Raw genomic sequence first — 18548 nt, forward strand, 5'->3', positions numbered from 1 at the left:
TAAATGGATTCGTCAACAAATAAAATTATCACTATTGGGGTAAGTCAAACCCTCGTCTGGTTCAGGAAACGCAAATGCATCCCGAAAAATTTACTGTTTGGTGCGGATTTTGGTATTGTTGCTTTTTCGGGCCTTATTTCTTTCGAAATGAGGCGAGAAACACGATATAACACGATGTTGACCAACTTTTTTTGCGGGAATTTGATGAAGTCGACGCGGACGAACTCTATTCCCAACAAGACAATGCGCCACCTTATGTTTCACGTCTAAACATGGACACGTTGCGTGAAATCTTTGGCGACTCGTTAATTTCGAGAAATGGTGTCTTAATGATTTTTTCTGGGGGTATGTTAAATCAAAGGTTTACGCCAATCAACTTACAACGCTCGTAGTGGCGCGTGGTGGCCTTTTGTCCGACATTTTACTTAAATCATAAGAGGCAAAAAATTATCTGCATAACAAAAAAAAAACAGAGCCCATTTTGTTAAAAATTGAGTGTTTTATTTAATTATAACATCACGTCGTTCTTGTTGGTAGACCCTTCACCTTCCAAATAATTCGATAATTGTATTTTCACTTTCGTCAAACTTGATAGTCCGACATGACGACAAATTTCTATAACTTTATTGATATTTTCGACAATTGGCCTTCCAGAGCGTGGTACAATTTTGATAAAAACTACTGAAACGGAAACGACGAAACCAACATTGCGCGGGATTGGCTTTTGCAGTATCAGGCTTATAAACATTAACCACATTTCTAGCCGCCTGAATAACATTTTCGTATTTTTTGAAGAAAACGTGTAAAATATGACATATTTTCTCACAAAAAATATTGAGTCAAGCAATCATAAAACTGAGTCTGAAAATTATTTAGTACAAAATGTTAGCTTTCTGACGCCATAACACTATTGTATTTATACACTCGAAAAAAAGATTACTTAAGCCAGCTATTGGAAATATATAATATCTATAAATATAACAATTTCTACTTGTACATTTTGAATAAAGAGAGAAATATTTTAGTATTTTGCAATTGACTTGTGCGATATCAGTTCAGATCTTCTCACAACCAGAGCAGTCGATTCACAATTTCACCAATAAAGGATGCTTGGCAGTGTCCGAATTTATTGTCCCCTTACTTATTGAGTTAATTTTCAAAATAATTAAACTTTGTATTGGATTGGGTAAGGGATTCCCAAAAAACAACCGAAACATGGATAAATGTAAATAAAAAACTTTCAAATAATTTTTTCTTTTTCGTTTAATTTATTAATTTGCAAATATGTTTTCGTACACAATTGTTAATTAACAAAAATAACAACTCGTGTATAACATCGAACTCGCCTAAGCTTAAACTATTTTATTTATTTCTTAACTTTTACTAACACCGCTAACCAGAAAATTGGTTTTTTAATTACTTAAAGACAACTTTATAACAATAATATAATAATAAACATTGTAAAAGCATGAAATTTTTCAAATAAAAATATAATTTATGTGCCAGACATATGCACATATATCCTTTATTTATATATATCATTTAAATTTACATATACATATATGCGCGGTTTAAATTGTTTTTTTTTACATATATATATTTATTATATATAATATTATCAATTATAATTGTATCGCTCAAAAATAGAATTTCTCGATCTTACACCAAAAAATATGTATATAAACAACATTGACCAGTGATAAGCTTTACGGAAACGCAAAGATCCGTTACTTCTAATAGTTATGCTGTATGTGTAGAAGATTTCTCTCTTAACGGTACGTAATACATAAATGTATAAATATACATTTGTGAAATATATATAATATTTACTTGTATAAAACCGGTTTTATATCAATAGAACACATACACACACATACTATGTGAGGCTCATCGTATAAGCATAGCAACAATTTAAGTACACTTGTTTAATTAAATTTACTTTCGTACACACACATACCTATATATTTTAATAAATCTGAGTATCTGAAAAATGTATTTTCATATGTGTGTGTTTGCATACACTTGTTTATTTAATTAAATTTATTTACAAATAATACTTACTAACTACACTATGTACATATAGTCAGCGTATTGATTACATATACATGCATAAGTAAACTTGTATGTACATATATACTTGTACGAGTATATATGTATGTACATATATTAATATCTATTTATTGAGAAAACATTTCATTGCTTTACGAGAAATGTGGAATGTACATTTATAATTAAGACAATAAAAAAAAGTACCACTATGTTAATTAACAGTATCGAGTTAAAATATTTCAACAGATGACTACCATTTTCATCACAAGTATTTCCTATAAGTACGCTAACATTTCATCATAAAGTAATACATCTTTTAAATTTTTTTTTATATAAAAATCGTGGGTAAATAACTCGTAGTTCGTGTAAATCTCACGCCAAATATTTACAAGTATAATGAGTCTACACTTTTCGTAGATAATATAATATTTAAAATTTACTCAAAACCCTTAATTAAGGGTTTTCAACTTCATTTTCGAAATGGTATTTTGATGGAAAAGGTATTTTTTGAAGAATTTCATAATTTCTCATGATATTTTGATGAAAGAAAAATATATACTTTTATAAAAAAATTATCGAAATGGTATTTTAAAGAAAAAATTTTTATAATTTCTTCAAAATGGTATTTTGGCGAAAAAAATTTTGTTTTTATTTAAATAATTTTTATAAAATCGTATTTTAATTAAAAAAACACTTATAAGAATAATTTTCGCAATTATTTCAAAATGGTATTTTGGCGGAAAAACGCGTTTCTCTTTAAATTTACTATAATTAATTAAAGCTATTTTAATTAAGTCTTTGGTTTTATTTTTCCTTCAGAGATACAGATTCATACGGCATTAAATTTATAGCGAAGTATTTTTTTAGTGAAATTTAAAACGAATTTTAATTGTTTTGTTTAAGTAAAATTTGCAACGATTTTAAAATATTTTTTATCACATTTATGTTATTTTATTATATATTAATTTTTGTTTATTTATTACAAGCAAAATATTCAGTAAAAATATATTAAAAATTGTTTTCAAATTTAAAATATTTTTTAATCAGTGTATCACAATTTACTCTATTTTATTTTAAATCTTAAAATGGTTTTTTCGCATAATTACTCGTATAGTTTTATTTTTTTATAATATAAAAGAGAATGTTTAATTATTACTTGTTTTGACTTAAAAACAATTTTACTTTCGTATAAATTTTTACTATATTCATCAATATTTTTCAATTATCATAATTATTTTTATTTTTTTTATGAAAAAATAATAATTATAATTGTATTGGCTTTTCAAATCATTTTTATAGTAACTTTTTTTATTTATTATATAAAAGCGAAATTGTACTTAGTTTTTATTATAGTAATAATAGAAATTTTAATATAGTTATTTATTACAAACGAAATATACAGAAAAAAATTACAAAAATTACTTCCAAAAAAATTTTTTTTTTATTTTATTTTATATTATATAAGTAATTATTTTTTTTTTTAAGGAAATAAAAATCAGGTATATTATATATTATTTTTTCAATATTACAAAATATATATTTTTTCCTATTATATGAATTATTTATTTCAGAAATAATTGTATGTTTTTCATTTGTATTTTATTGTTTACACACAAAATATTCAGAAAACAATACTTATATCTTCTCTTATTATCAAATTAATATTTTTTTCCAGTTTATTTAATTTATTTTTAAGATTTTTTTAAAATCGCACATTATTTATTTTGATATTTTTCGTAATATATATTTAAGAGATTTTTATTATTTTCTTTTTTGTTAACTAAAAAATAATTAAAACTTTTTTATTATTGTTCTCTGTATTTTTTGGAGCAATTATTTAATATTTAAAAAAGGATATCGTACATATTTTAAAAATTTTTTCTGTTTAATACTTATTAAAAAAAAAAGAATTACAAAATCTTAAATATAAAAGCTTTAAATAATAGTTTCAAATTCAAAATCATTTTCTTTTTATATTTTTATAACATATTTCATTTATTAAAAAATTACAAACGCCATTACTTTAGTTTGAAATTTTTGTGTTATTTTTACAAATGTTTTTATATTCGCATATTTTTTATAATTTTTTTTAGAAGATATTCTATTTAAAAAAAACTTAATTTCATTTTTAGCTAATTTTTATTATTTTTTAATATTTTAAATATTTATCTTACATTATTTTATTCAAAATATATTTTTTAATGAACTTTTAAAATTGAACACAATTTGTTTCAAGTTTGCTATTATTTTATATTACTTTGTATTCATATACATCAATCACATTGTTTTTAAATAATTTAAAAAACTTGTTTCTATAACAAAAAGTTTACTCTATCCAAAATCAAAAAGACATTTCACTTTTATTATTAAATGTTTTCTAATGTTGAGCTTTCACATTAACCTTTCTCGGCCAGACTACCTCAAACTCTCGTATATAATATATCCGACAACTTATTGTATTGAGCAACCTCAATTAAATTTCAAATACACATTTGCAAAAATTGATAAATTTTTAATGTTATTGGCCATAATGTTTTATTTTTATTATCATTTCATTACCTAAGCGACTTTGACGTTGTTCACCGAAAAAGGATACCCTTATCTGCATATCTACATGTGTAGTACAATATTAATGAATACCCAAATCAAGTGTCGCCAATGCGAAGACGTGCAACTTAACATGTCTAAAACGCAAAACCGTCGAATGTTATTAAACAGCGAACCAAAATACGGTTGAAAATAAATAATCGATGCAATTTTTTGCATAAAGTTATTTTTAGTCAGACATAAATAGCTTTTGGAAGTGAAGGAAAAAGTAAAAGTTATGCAGAATTATTAGAAATATGGGCAAAGTGTTAAAGTTATAATTTTTGAAGCTTCACAAAGTTTTGTTAAAAAATGGAAAATTTAAATACTTTCAAAATAGTTTTTCTCTTTTAAATTTTACAAGGAAAAAATGATTTGATTTCATCGAAAGCTTTTTAAAAGGTATTTTTCTAATAAATTGCTCTTCTTTAAAATTTAATTCACATCAATAATATTTAAAGGAAAAATTAAGAAAATTAGACGTAAACTTCAGAAATATTATATATAATATATAAAAAAGAAAACGTTTAACTTGGGATATTATCACAGGAGCTTGGATTTCGTATAATAAATACTTTTTTCAATTTATTATATTATCTATAATCTAACTTTACTAGCTATTTTAGCTTAGAGCTTTCCTCCGAGCTTCCACTAGTGAAAGTAGCAAAGTGTTCGCTTGAGTGAGCATTATCAGGACATTTTAGCTGCTGTGGGAAATTCATGTAAAATATTAATATTATGATTTTATTTAAGGTTAAAACTTTCGCAGGAGTTTTTTCATATAACGTAATCGCTAGTTTTTGTAACGACTTTTTTAAGCAACGTAATTTCAGATTTTAATGGTATCTGCGGAAAATAACCGTTAATTTTGAAACTCTGCAGCCTGCGTCTGTAGCTTTATCTACAAGGCCGAAACATGAAAATAATTCTTTCTTTTTTTTAAATTGTTTTTCAATTTAATATTTTATTAATTATATATATTTTATATCCTTCTTATACAGTTAGATAAATTTTATAATTTTACAAATTTTTTAATGTTTTCTATTTTCTTTCATCATATACATAAATTATCGTTACTATGAACCAGTAAGCTTTTAATCAAGATTTCACTTTAATCTTATATTTTTCCAATCTGTATACTTTTACTAAAAACAGTACATTATTCATTTCTTTGTAAACATGTATGCTTTTGTTTTTATTTGGTTTAATAAATTCCTAAAGCACAATTTCTAATTATTACTTCTTTGACTGAAAAGCTTTCATCTAAACTTTCATTTAGAGGTTTCACAAATCGTTATTCGTCAAATGTAAAAATATTTCTAGACTTCACTTACAAAATTTACCCGAACTGTTGAAACTTTCATTTTGAGCTTTCACAACACGTGTGTCCAATAGGAAGGAAATTATTCATTGTAGTTCATCATTGTTGATTTGTACAACCAGGTTTTAACTTTAAAACATTCCCCAATACATATTTCCACCAAAATACCATTTCAAGTTGAACGCAAATACAAAAATATAATTTTTAACACTATTCCAAAGCTATACGACCAATTTACTAAACAACTTTCTAACATTTTTCTCTACCCTCGCACGCTCACACCCGCTCCACCATCGTTGTGGGCGCTTTATTGCCCCCGTTACCCGTGCTCATGCGATAATAGCGCCGCAAAATATCCGCTAACTCCGTTGTCAATCTTTCCGCGCGACTTAAACGCTTATTCTTCGCCTCCAACTCCTCCTGCAGCGGAGCCAACGGTGTAGTGACAATCACCGGCAGTGTAGTGGTGGTGGGTGAGGGCAACAACCGATGCACTGTGGGTATTTTGGGCGCAGAACGCAGAGTTTTCACTTTACTGCGTGCGCCAGTTGGTCGTTGTTGTTGTTGCTGCTGCTGCTGGTTGGCATCCTGCTCTTGCAGCTGTTGCTCCTTCGTGAGTAATTGTGCGCTGGCACTGTGTACAGGTGGCGCTGGTAAAATTGCCGGACGCGATGCTCGTATACGTTCGAGTGGTTCCAATTCGGCGACGGTGGCCATTGATGTGGCCGCTGAGGGTACCTCCGATTCGGCCGCTTTCGATACGGACTGTTTCATGTCCGTTAGGATTTTACGCTCCCAACGTTTGCATAGCATATAGGCATACATGCATAGAAAGTAGATGAAGATGAAGGCGAAGGCGGCAATGCCGTAAAAGCCCAATTTCTTACGCGTCCATTTGCCGCGACGCATCCATTTAATGTCCTCCAAATATTTCGCAATTACTGGCACAATGACGAACCAATAGATTAGCACGGTGGCAACTTGTATAGCGCGGCGCAGAAACATTTTGTACAACTCATTTAGGGTGGGTGGAATTTTTTGGCAATTTGAAGTTGTTTGCTTACAAATGTTTACAGATTTTTTAACTGCGATTTTGTATATAATGTTTTAAGTATTATTCTTTTTAGTCAAAATATTTCCAATTTTTTTTTAATCTTTAACTAAAATATTTTTAAAATTTTTTTATATTTTGTTCTCTAAAATCGTTTAAAAATTTGGCTTTTAATTTTATATATGAATTTAATTTTTTTCCAGCAATGACGTCACACAACATGCAATTTATTTTATATTTATTATTTGGTTCACTTCATAGACTGTAATAATATTTTTTGAGTTAAAATATTTACAAAAAAAATTTTTTTGTTATATATTTATTACTGTTTCTTGAATCTTCGACCAATAATTTGTTTTTGATTTTTGTAACGAGGAAATAGGATTCACAATATGAAATTAATTCTTTTTGTGATTTGTGGTTCGATTTTTAATCTCCAATATTGTTTTTTTGACTTAAGATATTTTTAACTAATTGTTTTTTAAATATAATTATTACTATTTTTTGAGTTTGCGGCTTAAGTTTTTTAAACTTTTTGGTATATTGTAATATTTTTTCGACCTTTTCAAATTTTGGGATTTTGTATGTAGAAAATGTAGTTCTGTTGTAACTTTCACTTAAAATTGTCGTTTTCTTTTAGTTTAAAACTGTAATAAGTAATTATCTTCAATTCGTTCTTTCACACACCAGATTTATTTTTTGTAAAATATTTTTTTTCTTTTCTAGTCAATTATTATTATTTTTAATTTTTCAAATATCAATATATAATATTTTTTAGACTTTTTCAATGAAAAAATGTATTTTTTATATAAAATAATATTTTTTAAATAATATTATTTCGATATTTGAAATTTTGTAACTGTGTTGGATTCTACTTTCGTATAGTAGCAAATATTGTTCGAAATTTTCAATATTTTTACTAGAATTTTTGTCGTTCGTATTTTTTTCGCAAATTTTTTATTTTTTTAATTAATTATAATTTATTAATTTTTATTTTTTTAATAAATAAATATAATATTTTTTGATTTTTTTCTTTTTAATTTTTTTTTAAACTTTATTATATTACTAAGCTTACGTTTTTTTTCTAAATCTTTTTTTAAGCTCTAATTTTTTTTTCGAAATTCACTTTTTTAGTTGTTGTTGTTTTCTTATAAAAATGTCGTATACTCACAAAAATCTTTTTTCTAGTAAATTTATTATTTTTTTAAATATTTTTTATTTATCGAAATATTCTTTTTCCAATAAAAATAATTTTTTTTACACTAAAACATTTTTTTTAAATTCCTCAGTTTTTATTTAAAAATCGTAACTTATTTTATTTAGCGTTTTCTTCGTAAATTCGTAAACGCGCTATTCGATCTCAAACCTAGTCACACCGCAGCACCGTCTGTTGCGCTATTGGCCGCGTCAGCTTTCATATTAAACTGACTAGCTGACTCTGATTTGTTTACTGTGATTTGTGCATTCGAGCGTTACGACAACGCGCGTTTGCCACACGCCAAAACGAAAACGAGCGCATGTAGCAGCGTCGAGCGATCGATCGATCGAACAGTTATCTGTCTAAGTGTTGTCAACAAATCAGCTGTTGATCGCAAATCAGGTGCTTTAGGCAAGTGGTTCAAGTCAAAGCAACGCGAGATCGAAATGCCGACGAAGAAGTATACGTATCTTGTGGCATTTCACACTGCTGCGTAAATTACTCACGCTTGCTATAAAAAAAACATAAGCTACCATAGATGCTTCGAGAGCGCTTGCTGAGCTTTGCACTTTTCAGTTTTTTCTATTTTTATTTATTTATTTTTTTTTCTATTTTTCGTATTATTGAATTTCTTTTATTCCATATTGAATAAAAATAAACCTCAGTTTATGCCACATGATGCATACTAAATAATCTGTCGCCGGACGACCCCTATATCCCTTTGTATGCATGCATGTGTGCTTTATTGTTGTCTTTTGTCATGCGGTTTGTCTCTCTACGTTTGTCGCTTTCGCTAGCGTCTGCTTTTGTGTCATGTCTTTTGTTTATTCTCCAAGTTTTTGATTTCAATGTGATGTTAGATGGTTCATCGGCGCCTTGGGTGTTTTCAATGCGCGCATGAAATCGCATAAATATTTAGCGTATGTCTGTATGTATATATGTCAGCATTCAGTTCAATATCGGTGATAGTTGTTTGCGTCTGTTCGTTATTGTTGTTGCAGTGAACGCATTATAAATGCGTACAAAGCGTAAATTTGCAATGCTAGCTTACAGAGCACCATAAAATAAGAAAAACTTAGATAAAGACAAATAACCAAATTGGAATTTATATTGATTCATAAAAAGGATGTGATTCTTAAAGAAATTGTTAATTTTTATGGGAGTCAAAAAATAGGCTTCATTGTACATAAAATATTGATTTTACAGCAACTAGAAAGGGCTGCGATGTAGAAATAACATTCTTGAAAAATTTATTAAAAACAAGCCTAACATAACCTCACTAAAAACTAGAGCTCAAAGTCATTGTTTCATAATAGTCAAGAAATTAAGCTTATTTAAAAAATAGTTTAGATGCTGCATATAGAGGTATTGAAATCTCGGTGAGATCGGTAGGAGATACCAACTGAGTGATTAAGTATTGGAAAGTTTGGTAATCTAAAATGTATTACCTAGTTGAGTTTGAGTTTATCACTATGCTGATCAATGAAGTGATCAGTCGCAGTCAACACCACGATTTAACACTGTATATTAGCGGAAGAGATGGAGGTTAAGATCTTCAAACATTTTTCTTAATATTAATTCTGTCAAAATGCTACTTTTATTGGGTGTTATGTTTAAAATGTTTCTGAAGATTTTTTCAAGACAACGAACCGTGGTCAACAATTTTATTTCTCTCTGACGTTTTCTTTTCGCCTAAAATACACTCGAACTCCACTTAGTCGCGCCATAACTTCTGTTACAAGTTTATAAAATTTAACGCGAATAAGTGATAAATAGCGAACCTGAGATTTTTCGAGCCTCTCTTAATTTCTTTGGGGTATTCGACAGGCCATATTCTCTAATTTTAACCACAAACTGTAGTGTAATTAACTGTCTTACCACGTCTTCTAAAAAATCCTGCTGGTATACTTTAGCTCCAATTTTAACAAGGAAACAAAAACCAATAATCTTTTATTCTCTACTTCATTATATGCGCCTAATTACAAATTTACTCAAAACCTCGGTACGACTGTGGTGGAATATTATCAAGAAAGACCTGGGAATGGCAAATTTATGCCAGGAACAGAGAATACCTCATTAAAGTGGTAGAAGCGCTTGCTATGCTTGCTAACAATTGATCTATTTTAATTATTTGTTCTATTCAGCATTCCACAAGCTTTGTTAAGTTGACTTAATTTATTTTCTAGATTTTCTACAACTCAAATGTTTCTATGAAATATAAAAAAAATATTGATAATTCTAAAACTTTCCTTATTTCCACCTGATTTGGATACGTAAATAAAGTATATTTCAAAAATATATAATGACCAAAAGTAATCTTAAATAGTATAATATTAACACATTTCATATTTCTGATAACGATTTCATTCCAGCTCGGTACTGTGTTAATAGCATTTTTCTCAGCCTTAAGGTACTGGTTTAACCGCTACAACTTTAAGTACATCAGATTAATTAAGGAAAAATCCTAATTTATGGTATAAGAATTTTTTTCATATATTTTGGAGAAATTATAGAATTTCTTAAACCATTTTTTAAACTGATTTTGATATCTTAACGCAGCCTATCACGGCCACGACCTCCACAAGTTCAGTTTTTGACACATTTAGTTAAATTTACGAGTTTTTTTGTTAATCATGGCTCTCAAAGTTCTTATATGAAAAACTTTTTAATTCATCAGGACCCTGCACTCAATTTGGAGTGGATTATTATCTAAGACAACGATACAATTTCCGTGCATATAGTTTTGATCGGATCACTATAATGTATAGCTACCATACAAACTATTCTATCAAAATTGTGTTCAACCGAAGTTACGATTTTTCCAGTTTCATATAATTCCAACAAATATTTAAATATTTTATTTTATTACCGTATTTACTACTATTAACTTTAACTTAAAGTACCTCTTCTGAGGATACTAATAAAGGGCACCATGGCCACATGTTTTTGTTTTGACAGCATTACAAGAATTCCAATGGGTTGTTTCAAGATATGAAATAATTTGAGACGCATTTAAATGCGGGGTTTATATGAGTTACGGTGATTTTTTGCAAGTCACACTATTTAATACATAGATGAGTATGAAATATAAGTATATTATACTTATTTCACCACGATTGAAATACAGTCATCATTAAAGAGACATCTCAATCTCGAAAACTTTGCATTTATTGGTGGCATAGTGATGAAACTAAAAACTAATGGAACCACTTCTCTAAACTGGGTTAAGTTAGTCATGCAAATGGTTGTACTATGTATGTGTGTATATATTAATGTAAATTTTTTATAAATGTATATATGTACATATAATATATATGTTTATAGTATGTATGTAAATCTTTATATATAGTTGTTATATGTATCTGCCATAAACTACATACATTGCTGCCTAAAGAGCCACACTCCTAAAACAACAACAATTGCATGCAGATTCATAAATGTTAATACACAGGTGTAAACTCACACACACACAAACTTATGTAACCGCTATAAATGCAGTTATGACTCAAGCAGTCAACTCAATTAACAAAGTGCCAACTTATAATTTACACAAAGTGAAAATAATTCGTAAACAAAAAACAAAAAATATTGACAGAGCATTAACACAACAACAACACCAACAAAAAATGCTAATTAAAATAATAGGTGTTTGCATTTAAGATTTTAGCAACAATAAATCATTGAAAAATAATACACAAGCACACACACCCACAAATTACGTGCGGTTTTAAATAAATACAGACATACACACATACATATTTACACATATAAATATACAAAAAATTTATAATTTGAACACGTGTCATTATGCAGTAATCTATAGTAGTAAGTATGTAAGAATTTAATCGCTTAAACGCTTAAACACTTGCAAACCAGTATGGCGAGTTGCTGCCAGTCAAGCTGTCTGTCAAACGCGCAATAAGTAAATAAAACGATTTCTGCGCATGCCTGTGTGTGTTTTTGAAATTATTATACATGCGATATAAAAAGAACAAAAAACATGCATACAATTTATTTCTGCAGATATAATATAAAATATTTTTAAGAGTATAAATACATTTACATATATTATTTAACATATGCATATAGTTTGTGCTGCAGTCGCGTTTACAACAAATAAAAAAAAAAACAGAAAAAACGTTAAGTTTGGTTAAACCATAGCTATTACCCTTCATAGGTGCATTTTTTATAGTATTAAAGGGTATGAAAAACTCTTGATTTTGATAGGTCAGTTTGTATGGCAGCTATATGCTATAGTGGTCCAATCTGGACAATTTATTCAGAGATTGTTGCGATGCCTTAAAAAATAATCCTACACCATATCCACACTAAATCTTGTGAAGATATCTTGTCAAATAAAAAAAGTTTTCCATACAAGGTTATATATAAATATATTACTTGTGCTGAAGTCACGTTTACAACAAACATGCAAACAAAAAAACCACTTTTTGTTGCACAATACTTGCACACACCTACAATATAGTATGTGTGAGTGCTGAAGATACGCTCAACTACTCGAGCGCCTTATTATTCGAATTTTCTTTGGCGACTTTTATGCTAATTACTAAATAAATAAATTAAGAAAATAGTTATGAGCACGTATATATTATGCTAATTAGTATAAATTGACGGGCATTATGAACACCAACTATTTTTAAACGTTCGTATATAGTGTGGCACGTGGAAAATGTTGCGAAATTTTCTACAATGTGACAGCATTTTTGCAATTGTTGTTGTTTAAAACCTCAATAGAATAGTTTTAAATTATTCTTAATTATTTAGCAACCAAAACTATGAGAATTTAACATACATATATATACTCTCAACAGGATATAGCTGCCATACAAACTCAAGTCCGTATAAAGAAAACTTTTTTTTTTGACAAGATATCTTCACGAAATTTAGTATACTTGTAGAATATAGTCAAAAGCAACGGCATAATCTCCGAAGAAATTATTTAGCTTGGACTACTATAGCATATAGCTGCCATACGAACTGACCGCTCAAAATAAAGATAAACAGCTTTTTATACCCGTTACGCTATCAAGTATGTACCTGTGAAGGGTATTATAGTTTCCGTGCAGCTGAAGTTAAAGTTTTTTTTTTTTTTTTTTTTGTTTTAGAACAAATTATGCCCCCCAATATTTTCATGGCACGCAATTGTTTTCTTCGTATGTCCCTGATATGTTATCCTCGACCCCCATTTCTAACTCTTTCTCAAAATTAATCTAAGTAATATAATGTATGTACAGAGCCACCAATAGTTATCTTACAGTACACTGGCAGGCACTTTGGTATATTTTTAGTTTTATGTAATTTTTAAAAGGTTGCAATACCATTTCAAAATATATCTAAATTGAAAACATCTCACATCCAGTTTTTGAACGAATTAAGTTTCACTTTCACATATTTGATAAAATTTTACCTCTCTATTTGTGGCAACTCTATTCCATACAAATTTTTTTCTTAATATCTAACCTTTGATTGGCCAATACTTTTCAACATTTAAAATATTAGTTAAATGGTGACAACCTTTTCCAAAATTTTGCCCCCATTTCTACCTTTAAAAAGCTTTCTCACGCTATAAATGCTTCACCTTTGACTATTTACATCTTTCAACAATTACCGTTATATGACTTTTGATAAATTACACAACACTTTCAAATGCGCACTATCTCAATTTGGAAATTGCAAAATTTTTAATAGCCCATATATAGGTGGAAACATCAGTACCAAAATTTCTTTAAAGTGAAAAATTTCAAATACACTACACAAATCTATTTAATGACGCTTTATACTATTTGCAGCTTTAGTAATAATTTGAGTTTTACTTTCTGCTATTGATAGCTCTTCTATACCAAAATATATCTACATTGAAACTCCAAAAACTTTTCTTAAACGCCTTATGTCTGGTAAAATACTTACAAGTGCTTGTTTTTGTATTTTTATTAATAAGTGGCAACTATAATCCTAAATATTTCTAAACTTATAAATTAATTATAAATATAAACATGTTATACGGCTTTGTTAAAAGCATTATATTTAATAAATTGTATTTCATTCCGCTTAAATATTTACGTCTCAACTCTGTTTCAAAATATAACCTAATTAAAAGTTCCCATGAATGTAATTTTTTTGCACTTCTACCAACTTGCTTCGAAAACATCAGACAAAGGTAATGTGAGATTTCAAAAACGCTCTCAAATTCAAAGAGATCCGTTTCATTATATTTAGTGCTATGAGAAAAATTTTAATACACGTGTACAAATTCGCATATTTACAACGAATATAACCCTACCATTATTTTTTACTTATACACTAGTGACATATAACGATTAATTAGAAGATTTTTTTTTTTTTTAATAGAATTTAAAAAAACTTGTAGCATCTCTGAAACTTCAGTTTTATTTGTTGAATGGGTTCTTGAGTGTTTTTTCTCAAGAATATGTTATTATACTTCTTCATTCAGATGGTATTTTAGCGAGTGCTCTTTTGCTATTCGCATACGGTAAAAAAGTGCTTAAATAATAGTAGATGTCTTCTATTCACCAAACCTTGTTTAGTAACGAATCAAACAATCGAATAAAGAACTTGTAATTTTGTTTATAAAAAGAAGAAATCGTCTTCCGGATTTATTTTATATAGTTAGGACGTTACGAATAGTAATCACTACTGGCTTTTAGATAAAGGTAAATATATTGTAAAATATATAAGTATAGGGTAATACAAAATAACGGCTATATTTTCTGCGAATTTGCTCTCGTAGCGTGCATTAAAACAGAATTTATAGCAAGACTCATAATATTCCTACAATCGTTCAAAATCAATAGTAGTTTGGGAAAGACCCCTTAGTACAAGGAACTAATACTGATTTTGTCGAATTCGAAAATTACTCACAATTCATGAATATGTAGATAATGTGTTTATATCTTAGAAACTCTGACCGAATTAGTAAATGGTTTCCTTTATGACGAAAAAAAGTCAATTTTAATTTGTAATGCCTCTTCAGTTCATTGATACTATTAATTTAAGCATTAATTTGCATTATTGATGAATTTCGCTGTAGGCAAAGTGACAATCTCATTGCGACAAACGCATAACATTCCAGGCATGAGCCAGACGTTAGAAATATTATATACCTGTATATGTATACATGCGTATTATTACTCAGCTATTATGTAGGTATTTTCGATTTGAATTATTCATTGCTTTAAAATATACGTTGAATAAAGTTGAGTGTAGATATGTCTTTTTGATTTAGTGAATTTGTTTATATTTTGTAAATGGTTTTAACGGTTACATATATTTATGGGACAACTTGATCAAGCAAAATGAAACATCGAATTTGTTGACTAATGTTATGTAATATTGTGTTATGTTGCTTATGCTATTTTGAGTTATAGTCATTTTATGTTTACGTTTGAATTTTGTTTTATACTCTCGCAATTTGTTGGTACAGAGTATAATAGTTTTGTTCACCTAACGGTTGTATGTATCACCTAAAACAAGATATAGGGTTTTATATATATAAATGATCAGGATGAAGAGACGTGTTGATATCCGGGTGACTGTCCGTCCGTCTCTCCGTCCGTCTGTGCAAGCTCTAACTTGAGTAAAAATTGAGATATCTTTATCAAACTTGGTACACATGTTTCTTAGTACCGTAAGACAGTTGGTATTGCAGATGGGCGTAATCGGACCACTTCCACGCCCACAAAACGTCATTAATCAAAAACAAAAAAAAATTCCATAACTAAGCTCCACAATAAGATACATTAGGAGGGGCATCTGCTTAACCGATTTCAACAAAATTCAGTACATAATATTCTTCTCATTTTTCTATGTTACAGTACGAAAATGGGCGAAATCGGATTACAACCACGTCTGTTTCCCATATAACACCATTTTAAATTCCATCTGATTTTTCCACTTTCCAGTATGCAAATCAAGCAATTAAGTTAATAATGCGATTAAAGTATGCCACCTTGTGGCCAAAAATTGTCTAAGTCGAACCAAAACTGTTCAAGCCCCTAAGTACTGAATATGTGGACCCCAGTGCCTATAGTTAACTTTTTACCAAAAACATCTGTCAACATAGAACAAGGCGGCAAGATCCACAAAGAAATCTAAAACGAGTATATCATATGACTTTGCGAGGGTATAAATGTTGGGCTACATCCGAACGCTACAATATTTAAAGAAACTTTTTAGATCGGATCACTAATAATATAGCAGCCGAACAAACCGAATGAACAAAATCATAGACTTCTGTGGAAAACTTTTTGATTGACAAGATATTTTCACGAAATTCGACAAAGATTATTAACCAAAACAATACCAAATAAATTTTCTAGATCGGTCTGCTATATCATATAACTGTCATACAAACCGAACGATAAAAGTTAAATTCTTGTATGAAAAACTTTTTTATTCGAGAAGGTATCTTCACAGAATATGACATGGACTATTTTTTAAAGCAGCAGTAAAATCTCCAGAGAAATTGTTTAGATCAGACGACTAACATACAAACTGAACGACAGGACTTAGGTCCTTGTATAGAAAACTTTTTTATTTGATGTCGTCACTAAATTTGGCATGGCTTATTATCTTAGGCCTAACTACCATCTCAAAAGAAATTGCTTAGATCGGATCACTATAGATTATAACGGCCATAAAAACTGACCGATCAAAATCAAGATAAATATCTTTTATACCATTTTATACTTCATAAGATTCCCCTGTAAAGGGAATTTTAGCTTCGGTGCAGCCGAAGTTAATATTTTTTTGTTTTTGTTTTTTATTAAAATCTCCCTACATATTTTCGAGTATGCTGTGAGAGTATGATTGTCAATAAATATGCGCTGCAACTCAATAAAATGTTGTTATGCATTTTTCACAATTCTCCATTGTCACTCAGTTAGCCAGCCAGTCAGTCAATCACTCACACAGACAGCAGACTTCAATAGTAATTATCATTTCGTATCCCATTTCTCTTCCGCATCTAACAAAAAACATTGCCAAACCATTTCTAACACAATCTTACTGGTTGCCTATATTTGCTATTATTGCTTGTTGACATATACGAGCTGGTCCAATGCATTCTTTTATAGCTCAGTTACTTGCTTTCTTCCTTTGGATACACAGCAATGTCTACTATAAGCATCCCAAATGACTTGAAATGTTAATGAATCATCAAAAATGCAAACTAAGTAAGAGCGAGTAGTGCCGTGGGGTGTTGGGGTGATGCTCTAAGACATTGTAAATAATGCAAAAATATGATTTTCTGCCAAACTATAAACATTTCAGCTTCAATGTCAAAATATAGAATTGTAAAACAACAACAAAATTACCACACTTTTCATTTTGTGCTAACGTAATGTCCAATATCCTTGGGGGCGTATGAGCAACCTGAGTGCCAAAGCGAATGCATAATTATTGGGCAGCAAGCAATGTCTGTGATTACAATGAGGTTTGTGTGTGTGTCTGACTGATTTACTCATAATGCATCACTTTCTAATTGGCTAAATTGTTTTCGCTTGCCAATTTGCTGCTTCTTGTGCGCTGACACATTATTGCCGCGCCACTCAATGGCATCATCTGCATAGTCAGCGTCACCTTTGCCGCAGCGGCAACGATTTCATGACCACCTATTGTCTTATTGCCATCATCGGCATCGGCAGGCATGTTGTCATTGCCATCGCAATGACAGGCTGCGTCATCAGCATCTTAACTGTCATCTTTCTCAGCAGCATCAGCAGCCGGTGTGGTTACCTCAGACACTTCTTGCCCACTGGGTTAAGTGGAGTCCGCGAGTGTGTGTGTATGGATGTTTAATGAATGCGGGCGTATCGTGGCTTTCAATATACCTAAGTAGCTACAGTTTAGCGTGTAGGTGTGGTGTGGTCGTGTTGCTATTGTTGGCATGTTGCCGCTAATTGCGCTCAATGCACCTGCATATTTGCTCGCCACCATCACCAACAGCGATGTGATGAATTCAAAGTTGCCTTTTTCTTTGTTGTTGTGTGAAAACTCGACAAAATTAGATCTTTTTCGATTACAAATAATAATTAATGTCGATACCTGTTGGAAATTGCTCGCTGTCAAACTTTGATTTACGCTTAGTTGTGTATAGGTGTGTGTGTGTGTAGCAGTGAGCAGGTGCAATAAATTTATTAAATTATGCGCTGATTCATCAGATCAATCTTGTTGCAAAACTATTTAAATATTAAAGCAAAAAAATGGGAATAAATAATAATTTGACTTGCATGAATCAATCTGGAGATAGTTATGTAGTTAAATAACAGCGGTGTAAGGAGCTCTATGCGAAATTAGCCATCAGGTGT

The 18548-nt window shown here is 29.6% G+C and overlaps 2 protein-coding genes and 1 long non-coding RNA gene across 11 annotated transcripts in view; 1 reads left to right on the plus strand and 2 right to left on the minus strand.

Moving 5' to 3' along the window:
- LOC138856276 (uncharacterized) overlaps positions 1 to 18548 on the minus strand; it is a 534605-nt gene that overhangs the window by 298106 nt on the left and 217951 nt on the right. The window lies entirely within an intron of this gene.
- Nckx30C (solute carrier family 24 member Nckx30C) overlaps positions 1 to 18548 on the plus strand; it is a 287587-nt gene that overhangs the window by 127041 nt on the left and 141998 nt on the right. The window lies entirely within an intron of this gene.
- On the minus strand, positions 1246 to 8576 carry LOC106619159 (uncharacterized). The gene has a single exon (XM_014237154.3). The coding sequence runs from the start codon at positions 6959 to 6961 to the stop codon at positions 6233 to 6235; it is 729 nt and encodes a 242-aa protein (XP_014092629.1). The 5' UTR covers positions 6962 to 8576; the 3' UTR covers positions 1246 to 6232.

The sequence above is a fragment of the Bactrocera oleae genome, chromosome 3, assembly GCF_042242935.1.
Source record: "Bactrocera oleae isolate idBacOlea1 chromosome 3, idBacOlea1, whole genome shotgun sequence".
Classification (NCBI taxonomy): domain Eukaryota; kingdom Metazoa; phylum Arthropoda; class Insecta; order Diptera; family Tephritidae; genus Bactrocera; species Bactrocera oleae.